General features: G+C 40.9%; 1 protein-coding gene across 1 annotated transcript in view; it reads right to left on the bottom strand.

Moving 5' to 3' along the window:
- STK3 (serine/threonine kinase 3) overlaps positions 1 to 13,457 on the bottom strand; it is a 126,887-nt gene extending 113,430 nt beyond the window's left edge. Inside the window, exons 1-4 of the mRNA XM_066565023.1 lie at positions 13,299 to 13,457; positions 6,416 to 6,496; positions 5,851 to 5,979; positions 3,869 to 3,983 (exon numbers count right to left, since the gene is read on the bottom strand). Of these exons, the coding sequence (XP_066421120.1) occupies positions 3,869 to 3,983; positions 5,851 to 5,979; positions 6,416 to 6,496; positions 13,299 to 13,321 (348 nt within the window). The 5' untranslated portion in view covers positions 13,322 to 13,457. The remainder of the gene's footprint in view (positions 1 to 3,868; positions 3,984 to 5,850; positions 5,980 to 6,415; positions 6,497 to 13,298) is intronic.
- Between the last annotated feature and the right edge of the window lie 794 nt (positions 13,458 to 14,251).

Here is a 14,251-nt window from a genome sequence, read left to right as displayed (position 1 = left end):
AGGGCAGCCGGTGAGTGTTGCTTCACACTGTAATTATCTCATCTATTGACACTGAAAGTCAGTCTCTGACACGCTCTTCCTTCCCTTTCCACAGTGCTCATTCCTTGCATCAGATGAAGCCACTGCGCTGCCACAGTAAGTCCAGAGTTAGCTCATGAGGGTGGGGAGGACAGAAGAGAGAGGAAGTTTCCCCATGATATCATCATGCTTATCGAAGATCACCCTGCAGCCACAGACAATCGCTGCATCTGAGGCATGGAAAAGGCAGGAGGAACACACCAATCAGGTTGGAGGACAGCAGCAGAACTGCCCTTCCTGGCAGCAGCCCACAGTCTGAATGCATAAGATACATGTACCTCCCAAACCAGTCTCTGAGAAAAGCAGACAAAACTAGATCTAAGCTTTGCTGCCCAGGACTGATGAACACCACACCCTGGATGAGCTAACAAGCACCATCCAGGATTTGCTGAAGTGCTGCTAATCTGCCTGGCACATTAGAAGACTCCAGCAGAATTGCGGGGGTCCATTTAACTTCAAATTAATAGCTCAGGCCTCTTGGACATGAACCTGCTCTTGCTAAGCTGAAAACTTCTCCATATGAATGGGCTCCAAACAGTCACTAAAAATTACCCTAACTTTGGATTCTGTTTCCCTCAGTTTTCTTTCCACTAGAACAATGGAAAAAAGCCCAGTGTTGCTCGCTTTCTAGACAAACACAATTTTTGAAAAACAGAAACCACTAAAACAGAAGATGATTAATAAATTCTTAGTTTTAGAGACAAGCAACAAAGGCAAACATGTATTAACGTTTCCTCTCCAAACAGGAGAAGAAATCCATCTTCTCCTATGACCTGACTTAATAATCATGCTAAAATAATTTAGGTTGGAAGAGATCTTTAAGATCAAGTCCAAATGATAATCCTAATGGCCATTGCACTAAAGGGTTCTTACTTCAACTTTCTTTATTTCTTTTCCTTAAATATGAGAAGCAGGAAATAAACTTTTCCTTGGCCCAACCACAGTCTTCATTTGACAATTTAAGAAAGTTACAGAATACATAACTCTATGTGTCTGACTATATTCAGTAAATATTCTGCTAAAATAAGAAACAACTCTCTCCTTGTTTGCAAGTAAATATCTTTATTTTCTTATTACAAAACTATTTCTTATTTCCATTTAATGAATGAATAAATAAATAAATAAAATGTAAGGTCATCAACAGAATGTTCAAGTACTTTAAGCAGCCTCATTCTAGTAATAGTCACAAGCTTCCCACCACACAGTCTGAGTGATCAGGCCACTGTTCCACAAAGAGCAAGAGCATTCAAACACATCCAAAGCCTCTGCCTAAACATTCCAAAACTTGCAAGACAGAGGCATAGCAAGGGAGAAATTAAGGAGTTTGCTTTGCTTATTATTTTTTTTTTATAGGCACTAAAACATTCCCTATTCTACACTAGAATGAAAATTCTGTCCAGCCTGGTAACCTTCCTGAATATAAGTACATGCCAAGTAAACTGTCATAGTTCTCTGCTGTGTCTTCCCAGAGATCTGAAGCACATGGACTTCCTGCTCCAGTCATTACCCATTTGAGTGCACAGTCATTTTTTCCTGGTCTTATTTAGCTGCCTTTTGAAAATCAACTCTCAGCACCTACACAAACTTCTGCAACTATACAGTGACCCTCATCATCATGTGCAAAGAAAAAATTTTTGCTTTGCATCTACTGTGACAAGTGAGCTCTTGTTTTGTAATAAACAGTAAGATACCCATATTTTACTTTCTTGGTGCTACACCTCGTTTTCAAAACCTTTCACCATGTTTCTCCCTCCAGGTACCTCTTCTCATCACAGAAATATTCAAATGCATCTGGCTATCTGCTTCTAGAGAAATAGTCTTTACTTCTGATCACCCTTGTTACCTTCTTTAACTTCCATAGTTTTGTTGTGTCCTTGATACCACTGTAACCTCTGACAACCACTTTACTTATTCAACTATTTCTGAAAGTTAAGCTCAAGCACTCATGAACCTCAATATAAAGGCTTTGCCTTCCTCACCAAGCCAAATTTATTTCTTCACACTTAGTTGTGCTTATTTTCTCAGTACCACAAAACCTTGCAAGTCTTTGCCAGTTTCCACTGCTAGGAATACAACCTCTGTCACCAGTATTTCTACCCTCTTTGTGAAACAGGACAGCACAGATCCATTTCGTAGGCCAAAACACCCTCTTTCTTATATTTGAAACAATCACCCACCTGTGACAGAACTTCCCACTTACTCCAGATTACAGCTGTATTTGCTTGAAGAGCCTCTGGTGTGGAAGTCTGTCCATAAACCTTTCAGCACATCCAACCAACTTTACATCAGCCAGTATTAAATGTGTCCTTACCAACTCCTTCCCAGAACTCTACTAGCCATGCACTCCATGACTTGCCTTTAAAAAAGCTTTATCATTGGTATCCATGCATTTACTGATTATTCTGTGTCTTAAAACAGAATTCATGCTATTTAATCATATGGACCTTAACAGCAGTAGAAGACATAGTTTGTCTGATCATCAGTATGCATTTGCTCCTAGACTCCAATATCCCTTCCCCTCAAATCTTTAATTCATCTACTATGTCAATATCCTACAACAGATCTAAGAAAAACTAGATAGCCCAATTTTATATAAGTACACACACACATTCATTTGGACACCTTTTTTAAAATAAAAATGCAAGCACTTTCTATCAATGCACAAACAAGTTTGCTCCTTTTTTTCTTTTCTTAAATTCTGTTTTAAATGGATTATGGTTTGTTTTGGTTTTTTAAATTCTCGAGTAGCTTGTGCCATTTCTTACAAGAGCTACTGATCCTTGGATAACATACAACAGCAAGAACACCAATTTTGAAGATTGCAGAACTCCAGCAATCTCACGTTGGTTTTGTCTTTTCCCCATCACTTCAACATCACAGCAGCCCCAATACAATCCACCTTCTCCAAAGGGGCTCCCTTTAGTCTCGACATCACCACAACTTCCTGATAAACCTGATTCTATTTTCTTTTATGTCTTGTTTTCTAAACATTGCTTTTCTCTCCTTTACTTTCCCCCTCTGCTCCCAAGTAAGGTGCAAGGAACATCTCAAGGAGTGTTTACAAAATGTGAAGCCCAGCAAGTAGTGTCACCTCAGGGTACCTACTGGTAAAAAGAATACCTCATGTTACAACTTATTACTGAAAACAATGGACTCAAAGGAATTCAAGGCTGCTTGACACCTACAACAAAACACTTTTCAGAGAAGCTGTTTCTTCATGAGAACTAACAATACCTGCTTCCTACAGGCTTCCTCTATATTATTGCTGTTATAAGTCCATGAAGACACTTCCATACAACCCTCATTTTGGTTTTCTCTCACATTCCTTAGTTGGCATCTTTTCCCCTCTCATTCCTTGAGTAATACCAGTTATTTCTCATGCTCCCTAACCACTGAGTGAGAGCAAGACAGTTATACACCTGTTTCCAAACTATGCAGCTACTAAGTGGCTGCTGACAGACTGTAAGGTGGAAGGGGTAGGGGAAAGAAGCCACAATTTTGCCTTCTACAAAGCAGTAACTTTTTAAGAAATTCCCAAGATCTTTGTATTTCAAAATGTATTTGCTTCTGCTGATACATTTCAAAATGTATCTGCTTCCTCTCCCAGAGAGGAATGCACAATGACAGTCAAACTGCATGAGCTTTTTTCCTGGGAAGCAAGGCACAGATAGGCCCCTTGGTATCAGCCAAGATCTTGTCTTGTAACTCCAGCTTTTATTCTGGCTTCCAAACTTAATTCACAAGTTGATTTTATGAACTGCTATCTATATTTTTTAAAAAAACAACTCACCGTTTTATTACGCAGTCTAATTATGTCCGAAACAGAGCCAGCTCCACAGTATTCCATAACGATCCATAGATCTGTGTTCTTAAAGTAGCTGCCATAGTACTTGACAACATAAGGACTAAATGGAAAAAAAAAGGTTAAATAGATGAATTCTTAGTAGAAGACAAAAAAAAAAAAATCACCAGCACACCTGTTGTTAAAAATTGTTTGACATAGCTAAAGAGAAAATGCAACCAAATACATTTTAAATTTGTAACTAGCTTAACTAATGCCCTTTTAGAGTAAATTATGATTACTTAATAAAATTATAAAGGCACTACTATGTATGTAAGTTTACCACAATCTTCAAATACAGACCAAGTTTTCCCAAACATCAGTCATCTGATAAAAAGCTTTGTTTTTCCCTCCTCTAAGACCTCTCTTGAATGCTTCTCTTCTTAGAAAGACTGCCTTGTTTTCTTCTCTCCAGAGCAAAATCACATGGAAACTCAACCATGTTTTCCCAGTTTTGCAAGAATGAATTTATTTCAAGGACAGAACTAGACTTTCTTATTAAAGAGAATCTAGTGCTGGTTTGAAGCCTGCTGGATTTGCAAATGCTTTTCATACTCAAGCATCTCATGAGAAGTGATAGTATTGTCACAAACAGAAAGTACTGCTTTGCTACTCATGAGTTTGTCACTTAACATAATGCTTCCTTGGAGTCACTTGCACAAGAAAGACAGAAAGAGATGTGGTAACCATATAAAGAATCATCCTTCAGAAGTTATTAGATGGTGTATTTAGGGAAATACAAGACTGAAGGTTTGGGGTGGGGTTTTTGGCAGGAACTGAAACAAAGAAGGCTACAGCTCGATTGTCATCTATCACCCACAAAGAAGGCTACAGCTCGATTGTCATCTATCACCCACAAAGTCAGGAAGTGAGATACTGAGATATCAGACAGTGGTTTCTCATCAGAACACCTACATTATGGGGTAGAATCAAACACCATTTTGTTTTTACAAAAAGACAGGTCAACACTATCAAAAACTATTTCATTTAAGAGCAACTGTTAGCACTAAATGAATTTACCTTTTCAGAAGGAAAGGTGGGTCAGTCTCCTCCTAACTAGTCCAAATGTCCACCATTTACAAGCATGACACATTGATCTTGCTCCTTATAAATTCATGAAGTAAGGAAGGCTGTATTACTTCTAAAGAAAACCCACTGATTTTTGTGACCATCTCTTACCAGATTTACACTATGCCAGGATTCCCAGCAACAATTGGGTATTATTATCAATCAGGACAAGATGATCTTTTCAAAACATCAAGTGCTGCAAAATCTCAAAACACTGTTCATATTTGCCTAAAGACTGACACTAATAAGTTTGATTTTGAAGTTGTAGCCCAAAACTCCATAGACAACAGAAATAGCAAAGTAATTTCTGCATCCTTGCATTAAGGCTTCCTCTTTTACAAGACCCGCAATCATAAAATCTGTGAACAAGTGTAAGGTAACAATCCACCAGCACTTTCACAAGACTGCTCACATTTTGAAAGGGATGCTCTCACAGGGAAATGGCAGCCAAGAAAATATTCTTCTGGAAGTTAACTGCTAGCCATTCATCTTCTGCTAGAAACATCTTTATCAATCTTCTGAAACAGGCAGACAGAATTTCACAAAGCCCAAGACATTTAAAGGAAACAGTAACCTTTGGCCTTCAGAGTGCAAGTAAAATGAAGCAAGGACGGAGAATTCTAAGCAGAGGCCAGTATTTCTTCTTTCAACAGTTTTTGCTATGTACACTATTTGTACTTCCTTCAATTCAAAGTAAGGAGAGAAGGAGATCGACAAAGTGGTTCCTTTAATTAAAAAAGTCTATGTTGGACAATTTACTTTCCATTAAAAAGTTGGCAGCTGCTTATATTTCAGCTATTTTCACAAGTAGAAATACATTTTCACATAGACTCTTAGAAAGGGAGTAGAAATGTCATACCTACCTGTCACATTGTTGCATTATAGAGATTTCTTTAATTATTTCTTGAAGATCTGACTCCACAGGGACCTGTTTAATTGCTACAACTTGTCCAGATTCTTTGTGTATTGCTTTAAACACGCTACCATAAGACCTAAAAACGAGACAATTTTTTTAAAAAACAAGGCAAACTGCTCCTGATTTCCATTATGCACAAAAAGCCACAGAAGCCATATGTTCATGCAGAAGTGTGAGCATTTTTCAGGCTGCAAAAAGATCAGTTCTACCAAGACCTCAGGAAAGACAGAAGAATGCTTTGTCAAGACAGCAGAAATTTTTGTCAAGATTTAAGAGTTTCTAATTCCATTACAGGTGCAAGTACATTTGCTGTGTTAACAAACAACAGACATCAAAAATGCATAAATATATAATGGAAAGTGTAGAAATCTACCAATGCATGCATTTGCTTTAGTAGTAAAACTTGTCTGTAGAGGCATTTACAGTCTCTCTCTCTGTAACTCAATATTCCAACATATGCTTTATGTATTGTTTCCCTCTGATCCTATGCCCCTGTAAATAGCTGTACTTACCCTTCACCAAGCTTCTCCAGAACATCAAAGACTTCTTCAGGCTGCTTAGTTAAACTATCTTCACTTAGCTTTTTCAGTTTGCTAAAAGAAAGACAAAAGTTATTTATTTTGGGGGGGGGGGGGAGAAAGAACTCCAGCAAATTTTCACACAAGCAAGCAGACAGAATAAATTATTACAAAGAAAAATATATTCCAATGAAAATAAAATACTTAATGTGTAACAGCAATCAAATTTTAATTCATCTTATATGATAGTTGGTTAAGTTATGACATTTTTTGTCACTATCACTTTCCCATTAATGTTTGCTCAATTCAACACAGCATGGGACCAATTCACTCTTCAAACTACTTCCTTTGCTGAAATAGAAACAGACAAAGAATGCAGGAAAGTTTACCTTCCCTCAAAAAACAGCATGCAAACACATGCCCCATACTGCTTAGGGGATGCCACACTGTTCTCTATTTATAAACCAATCCTTCACCCACATGAAGTACTCAGTTTCTAAATTGTCATCAGCCACTGAATGACGTCATTAAAAGCAGAATTCTGAAGTCAAGATGATTCTGGGAGTATATGGGAGCACTTCCCAGGTAGCAGCAGAAGACTGAAATTCCAAAAGCTGAGTACTGTAAGAGCTGTTGGGGCAGCTTCTCTTGCATCTCAGTAAATGCACACAGGGACAGGATGCAACAAAATCTCTAATTACATAACACCACCGTATTTGCCCTTAGTTCTCTCTCATACAATCTCAAATCACTCAGTAACACCCTATGATTTCTTCCAGCACTTTGAACTCCCTTTTACCACCATTTTTTAGCCTTTACAAGCAGTCCTAGCCTTTCCCTGGTCTCTAGCATTCCCAGCTCTCCAGGCCTCCAGACTCCTGGCAAATCTCAAAACACAACTCAGCTGCAAGCTTGCACTAGAGCTAACAGTGAACACAGCACAGGAAAATATAACCACACACACATTGCACCAGGGATGGGGGGCTGCAACATGTAAATCCTTCACCGTAAAGTTCTAGGGAATTCTGCTGCAAGACTGAAGTAACAAGTTGACTCTACGTGACAGCCTTCTTCTAATAAAGTAGAAGATGAGCTGAAGAAAAGCTGGTGCTGTAGTGTTAAATATAGCCAATGTATTCCATATGCAGGAGGAGGAAAAGGGGAATGAAAAAAAGGAAACTTTGAAGAACAGCAGATCATTAAGAACTTATGGAAAGTAAGTTATCCCACAACACTTTCTAGAAACAAATATGGAAGAGGGGAAGGAAGAAGGGCATGGACAGAAAAGATTGACAAGTCTTAATAGTGGAAGAACAGAGATCTGAAAAAAAAAAAACCCTTCATATTAGGAGATGCAATTCTGTGATAGACAAAATCAATAAAAATTAATGTGAGTGACCAATGAGGGAACTCATGAGTCAAAATAGATTTGTAATTGCCAACCATTCTTTGTAAAAGCAAAGAATTTAAAGTAATTGTAAAAGCACACAAGTCATATGGATTGGTGTTAAACAAGGGTGCACACATTTATACATCAAGGAACAATTTCACAGATGTAGTAATTACATGAACACAAAAAGCATCCACAATCAGTAAGAAAAGGTGGACTAACTACAATAAAGACCATGCAGTTTGCTACAGCAAACAGTCAAGAAGCTGGAAAGCCTGTGTGTTTAGGGAAAATAAAACTCTTCACAGCAAAGGAAAGGCACAACTCATCAACATGGAGAAAAACAGCAAAAAAATTCAAATGAAAACGACTAAGTAATGTCTGCAAAACTGCCCTACAAGAACAAAACTGTCTTCTTTTTCACTCTCTGCTGGCTAGACACTAGAAAGTGGAAAGACAGAACTTATACTTTGCAGAGAAGCATATATTTCATTACTGAAAAAGCATATGTTGAGATAAATCAAAGAGGAAAAAATATTTTGCTGGTAGGTATTAAAGTAATAAATCATTCATTTTGTTTCTTTGTTCCAAATTTTTTCCTCTCTGAACAGAATATATGCAGCCTTAAAGACTGCATTCAAGAATAACTCGCTGCCATCATCCCCTTCTTGCCACCAAAAAACCCCATGCACAGTATGTTTATAATATAAGCAGAGCCTTGAAAAATAAAAAGCATAACCTTTAGCTGACTCTCAGTCAAAGAGCTGTGTAACAAAAGATGTACTAAACAGAAAAGCAGAGGGCCTGAACTTTTTAGCAAGAAAAGAGAAAGTACACAGCACCCCTGACTGGAGATGCCCACAAAGAGAACACTTCCACCTGCTCATTAACACCTGCTAAAATGAGAAAGAAGAAAAAAAAATGAAAAACGCATACCAAAAGGGTTCCAACAGCACCATTAATGGCAAAGCATTGTGAGTGTTTGAGAAGAGTTAGTGAAACAATCACTAACAGCCATAAACTGATCAAAACCAACATCACTGTCAAATAACCTTATCTGGAGTACTTGAGAAGCAACCAGGAGACAAAAAAAATAAGCATTCTGTAGCTTTAAATTATTTTCATATTATCCAACCCTGACACACGTTACAGTACCGAATCACACTTAACACTAAGGCAGCTTAATACAAAGCCTATTTCCAGTGAGAAAGGTACGTGGCCTCAGGAATGTCATCACCAAATACCCTGCTCAAAGCACCTCCCACTCCTTCACAAGCACTGTAACAGTTCAGATGCTGGGTCCGGTGTTCAAGTGGTAGCATCAACAACCACAGGTCTTTGAACCATAGAAAAACCCTAATGACTCAGACATTCTAATGATTTCTGTTTCGGGATGTTTCAATAGAATATTCAGTTCCTGAACTCCAGAACACCACGCGACACATCCTGAAGGGCTGCAGTGAAGACAGCACTTATGAAAACTCTGGGAGAAACGAGGAAGAAGGTGGTGACTGGTGTAACTGGCTGCAAAGCACCAAGCAGCATACAAGAGGAGACCAGAAATAGTATCTTGTTGGTTAAAAGCAAGCAACAATCCTGGGACAGAGAAACACATCTAAGACTTCAGCATCAGCTCTTACTGGCAGGGGGAAGGGGGCAAGGTGAAGAGGGGGCAGGAGGCAAAAATGAAGAGACAAAGGGTACAGGAGCAATAGGAGAGAAGGACAGAATGTGTCTCACTCCCCTCTCCCTCATTGAGCCTCTACTTTCATAACACAAGCATTTAAAACAGAACAAATAAATCAGTAAATCCAGGCACTGCTTTACTCTGACCAAAGGATTCAAGTGCCATATGTGTGTGTGAGATATAGATCTCCATATATGAGAAAGTCCAAAGGAGATGCAAAGAAGTTGAGTATAAAACCTGGACAGAAAGTTCTTCTGGGTTATTTTTTTTCTCTAGAATCTAAAGTATGAGGTGGTGGTTATGAGCTATTTTAGAGGTCTTCCAGAAGGGAAGCTGTTCCTTAAATCAGAAGGACTAAGTAAACTACACTTCTGGGAAAGACCTGTGAAAATTATTTTCTTGTTCCAAGAAGGTTTGACTTTCCACATAACATCTAGTCTCTTAACAAGGAAAATACATCCTAGCAGATAATTATACTTTTATAAATCCAGTTTATATGAGAAAACATTAGTTCCTAGTCTGACCAGAATCTTATTTGCCATTGAGTACATCAGCAAAATTCTAGCAAAGGAAAACCTAAGAGGCACTCAATCCCAGCATAAAGAAAAATCTGAACTGCAACATGAAAGAGCAAGAGATTTCCTCCCCAAAAATGAAAGAAAAAGTATGACTACAGTACTCCACAGTCATTTTATATAGATTTCACAAAATAAATTGGTGGTATGCTATAGAGGTAGGGATAAAAAAAGTCCCTGAAAGCTCAAAAATAAAAATAAAGCTGGAATAAAGAATAGAAAGCCATCAATTACTGTCATGAGTTACAAAAACCTGGACAGCCACTCCAAGAAACATGAATAAATGTGGTTTATTGTGCAGAAGCACTAGCACATTGAAACATTTAAAAAGAATGGCTGGGATCAATTATACTGATATATTAAAAGAGAAGGCAGCAGGAGAAATCACTGCAGTCATCTGAAGTAGAGGCAGCACGTGGAAGCCTTGAGACATTTGCTCTGCTTCACAGCACTCACACAAGGAGAAGCAAGATGAAGACAGTTAACACCATTGTGCTGTGTACTTACATTTAGCCTTCTGCCAATAAAGCCCAAACATTTTTGTCCCATCATTTTCAGGAGGAACTTGACAACTGCCAACATGTCCACCGACACAAACATTAAAAAACAATTTTTTCACAAACAGTTCATATTCTAAGAACAAGTTCTTCCTCTTCTCACAAAACCTGAAATGTTGTGCTTTTCAGTGAACATTAAACTCAAGTTTTTTAAGAAAGGACTGGAAAACCTTCATTAACACTCCCCATGCCTGTTAAGCAGCCTTTCATTTGGCAGCAGCATGCAGGAGATAGGCATGATTAAAAACTAAGTACTTGAGAAAATTCTGTCTATAACTACTTTGTTTTTCCCTTGTATGTAACCTGTATCCTCACATGTGAGCTTGCCAACGATATAGAAAAACTAAACAATAACAACAAACAAAAATTACAACACTAAGAGGCAAATTTCGTAACTATTTCAAGAGCGAATCTTTCTAGTGAGAGAAAAAAACTATAGAGCACATCTAAAGTACAGTTAAAGATTCAAGATGCAAGAAAACACTGTGTCAACTACTGCGCAAATTGTTCAGCATAAAATCAGAACATCTACTCTAAATTATTTCTAAAATAGAAAGTATTCTGAAAAGAACTCTTCCTTAAAAGTCTTTTGTAACTGTTGCAGTGCAGTGCAGCGTTAGTCAAGGGAAAAAACTGAATTATTTTGACAGCACCTCCATTGAAAAGTCAAAATGGCCTAGAATGTCATTTGGGCATCATCATTGCTGCTTTCTGGGCTGTATTACAGATTTATGCAACAGACAATTGCATTGTGTCCTTCTCTACAAGGAAGTGGAGATAAAAGTGCCCTATACCTGTAAGGCAACACTGGGATTCTAGGACATCCCTGCAGCTTTTTAGTGTACATATGAAATTCTTGCTACCTGTAAACAGATGCACCACAGATACGATACCAAGAGATCCCTCTCAGTAACTGCTCCTGGGAACAACAGGCACCAAAGTAAAGAATTCTGGTGTTCACATCTGTTTTGCCAAGTAAACATGGTCCATTTCACACCACTACCGCCTCTAAGGACAGCACCAAAAACTCAGTCCACAAAAAATAATCTGCATCTCTTCTGGACTTGCAGAAAAAGGGGGTAGCCTAGAATAAAGTTGGGAATACCAACAATTGGGAAACTGTACAAAACTGCCAATAAAGCAGATATTACGCACAGCCATAAAAAATTTGCTTCTAATCTTAAGAAATAACATGAGTTAATATCTTGCAAAAAACTGAGTACAGATTTTCCCTTCCACTAAAGAAACAAATCTGAGTTCTCATCACAAATTTCCAGAAATAAGCTTAAAAACCCATGTGGAATATAAAAACATGCCAGAGTTTAGACATTCCCAAATCTAGTTCTTTCTGACCTAATCCAAAGATTTAAAAATCTCTTAGTTTCAGTTATGCCAGCCACACACCTCCAGCTAGGCAATAAAGTTACAGCAAATGCCACATCTACCCCAAAACATTTGGCAGGTTATGCTAACTTCACAGTTTATTTTCTGTCCTGTGATACCACCAGTTCCCAAGGTTTCCACTGCTGCTGGTGACATTGATTACTCCCCAGACATTTCCATTTCTTTTCCTAAATTTTTGCTGGTGCCTCTCCTACTTCCTTTACTTGAGCCATGCAGCACTGTCAGCCTGAAAGTACAGTGTAGGCCTGTCCCTTCTTACCCCAGTGCCTGCTAAAACCACCCTAGATAGTAACTACAAACCAATCCATTTTCAAAGTTTTCCACAGTAGGTACTGTCACTTGATGTGTTATTGGAGAAGTCATCAGATGTTTAAGACTACATTCTTTTTAAGTCCTATCATCCTACAGGAAGCTGCTTTTAAAGAATTTTTTCTGAATGGGGAATGTACAGGTCTTAAAGATGAATGCAAAAACTGATATCCTTTATCACAAATTTATATTGTGTAGCCCCTAGACTTTTTCATTATCAGGAAGTAAAACTAAAATCAGAGCTCAAAGACAGTAAATACGTATGTCAACCAAATAATTACATTCTGTACACTACACAACTACAGTCTGTGTATTGTACAACTATATCTCATTCCAATAGAAATATATGATTAAACTTAAATTTAACACAAAGCAAAATTGTTTTATGCACTAAGAAGTCAAATGATAAATTATTTTTAAAAACGAGCACAGTAATTAATATAACCTGATAGCCTATATATTTGAGAAAATACATCTACTGTGGGAATATGCCTGGGTTTTGCCTCTTCCCACTCCCTGATTTGCAATTGCAACTATGCAACGCCCACCCCCACAAGCATCCGTCCCTCCAGCAGCAGAGCACAAGGACACTTTCCAGCGTGAAAAGAGAACGACTCATGTGTGCTCCTGCCACAGACCTGAAACATCGAGTGAGGGACCCTCAGGGCAGGGGACTCTGCTCGGCGACCAAGTTTCCCTCACTTCATGTTAAAATTGTTGTGAACTCAAGCAGCCCCCAAGGGTTCGCCTCCGTCGGGGCATTTACTGGAGGTTGTATTTCGGGGCATCCACCCTACAGAAGACTCTTCCCCACGTGACAGAGCCCTCCGGCCGCTAATCAAGGCTCAGCACCGTCCCTGTCCCACCGCCTCTTCAGACACCCCAGCACCGAGGCCTCATCCTGGCCGTGCCACCGCTCCCGGGCGGCGAAGGGGCCGCCGCGAAGGGTCCTTACCTCTTGGGCGCTGTCTGCTCCATGCCGTCGCCGCCGCGGCCCCCCGGGGCCGGTGACCGAGCCCCCGGGCCCCACCGAACCCGCACAGCTCCGGAGCGACCTCACCGCTCCTCAACGCGGGGCCCACGCTCCCCAGGGCTGCACTCCGGCTGCCGCCACTACCGCTACCTCCGGCCGCGGCGGGGGCCCGCCCCTCCGCGCCGCTGATTGGCTACAGCCGTGGTACAGCCAGCGCTGATAGAGTGGTGTGGATGTCGCTCAGAGCGGCGGCTGCAAGAAAGCCCCGCCCACCGCGAGACAAGCGGGCGCTGCCGCGCCGGCGGCAGGGGAAGATCATGGAGGCCGCGGTGCTGCCGAGCTCCCGGCGTGCCCCGCGCGGCCACGGCCCGCGGGGCACGCCGGGAGTTGTAGTCCTCCCGCGGAACGCGCCCCGCCCGCGGGGCTTTCTTGTGAGCCGGGCCGTACGCACCGGCACCCCCGCGGCACCGTTCCGCCCCCCCGCCTCGTCCACCGGCCGTGGTCGCTACGCCACCGGGCAAAGATAGCCCAGAGCAGCACCGCCGCCTAAGGGCGGCTCTTCCCCCGCGGCCACCCCGTGGCCTCGGGGCAGCGCTGCCGGGCGGGCGAGCCTTTCACCCGCGTGTGCGCGCCGGGCGAGGCAGCGGCGCTCAGCCCCTCCTCAGAAGGTCAAGGGCGTGTGGGCAGCCGGCTGCAGAGCAGGGCTGAGGGAATGCTTGGGGTCAGTCACGGCAGGACGGCCGAGCTGCTCCCCGCAGCCGCCTCGGGGCACGAGAAAGCTGCTGAGGTGAAAGGTGCCGGCTCTTGGGTGCGTGGTGCCAAAGCACACAAGGTACCCTGCGAAGCTGGGGAAGCTGTCACGTAATTATTCAAGCAGCAGGTCTCAGGCTCCAGAGCACCATGTGACAGCTGCAATTTCACCACCTTACAACTTC

Source organism: Molothrus aeneus, chromosome 1 (genome assembly GCF_037042795.1).
Source record: "Molothrus aeneus isolate 106 chromosome 1, BPBGC_Maene_1.0, whole genome shotgun sequence".
In the NCBI taxonomy this organism is placed as follows: domain Eukaryota; kingdom Metazoa; phylum Chordata; class Aves; order Passeriformes; family Icteridae; genus Molothrus; species Molothrus aeneus.
Note: the sequence above shows the minus strand (reverse complement) of the source record. Positions and strands in the feature narration are given on the sequence as shown.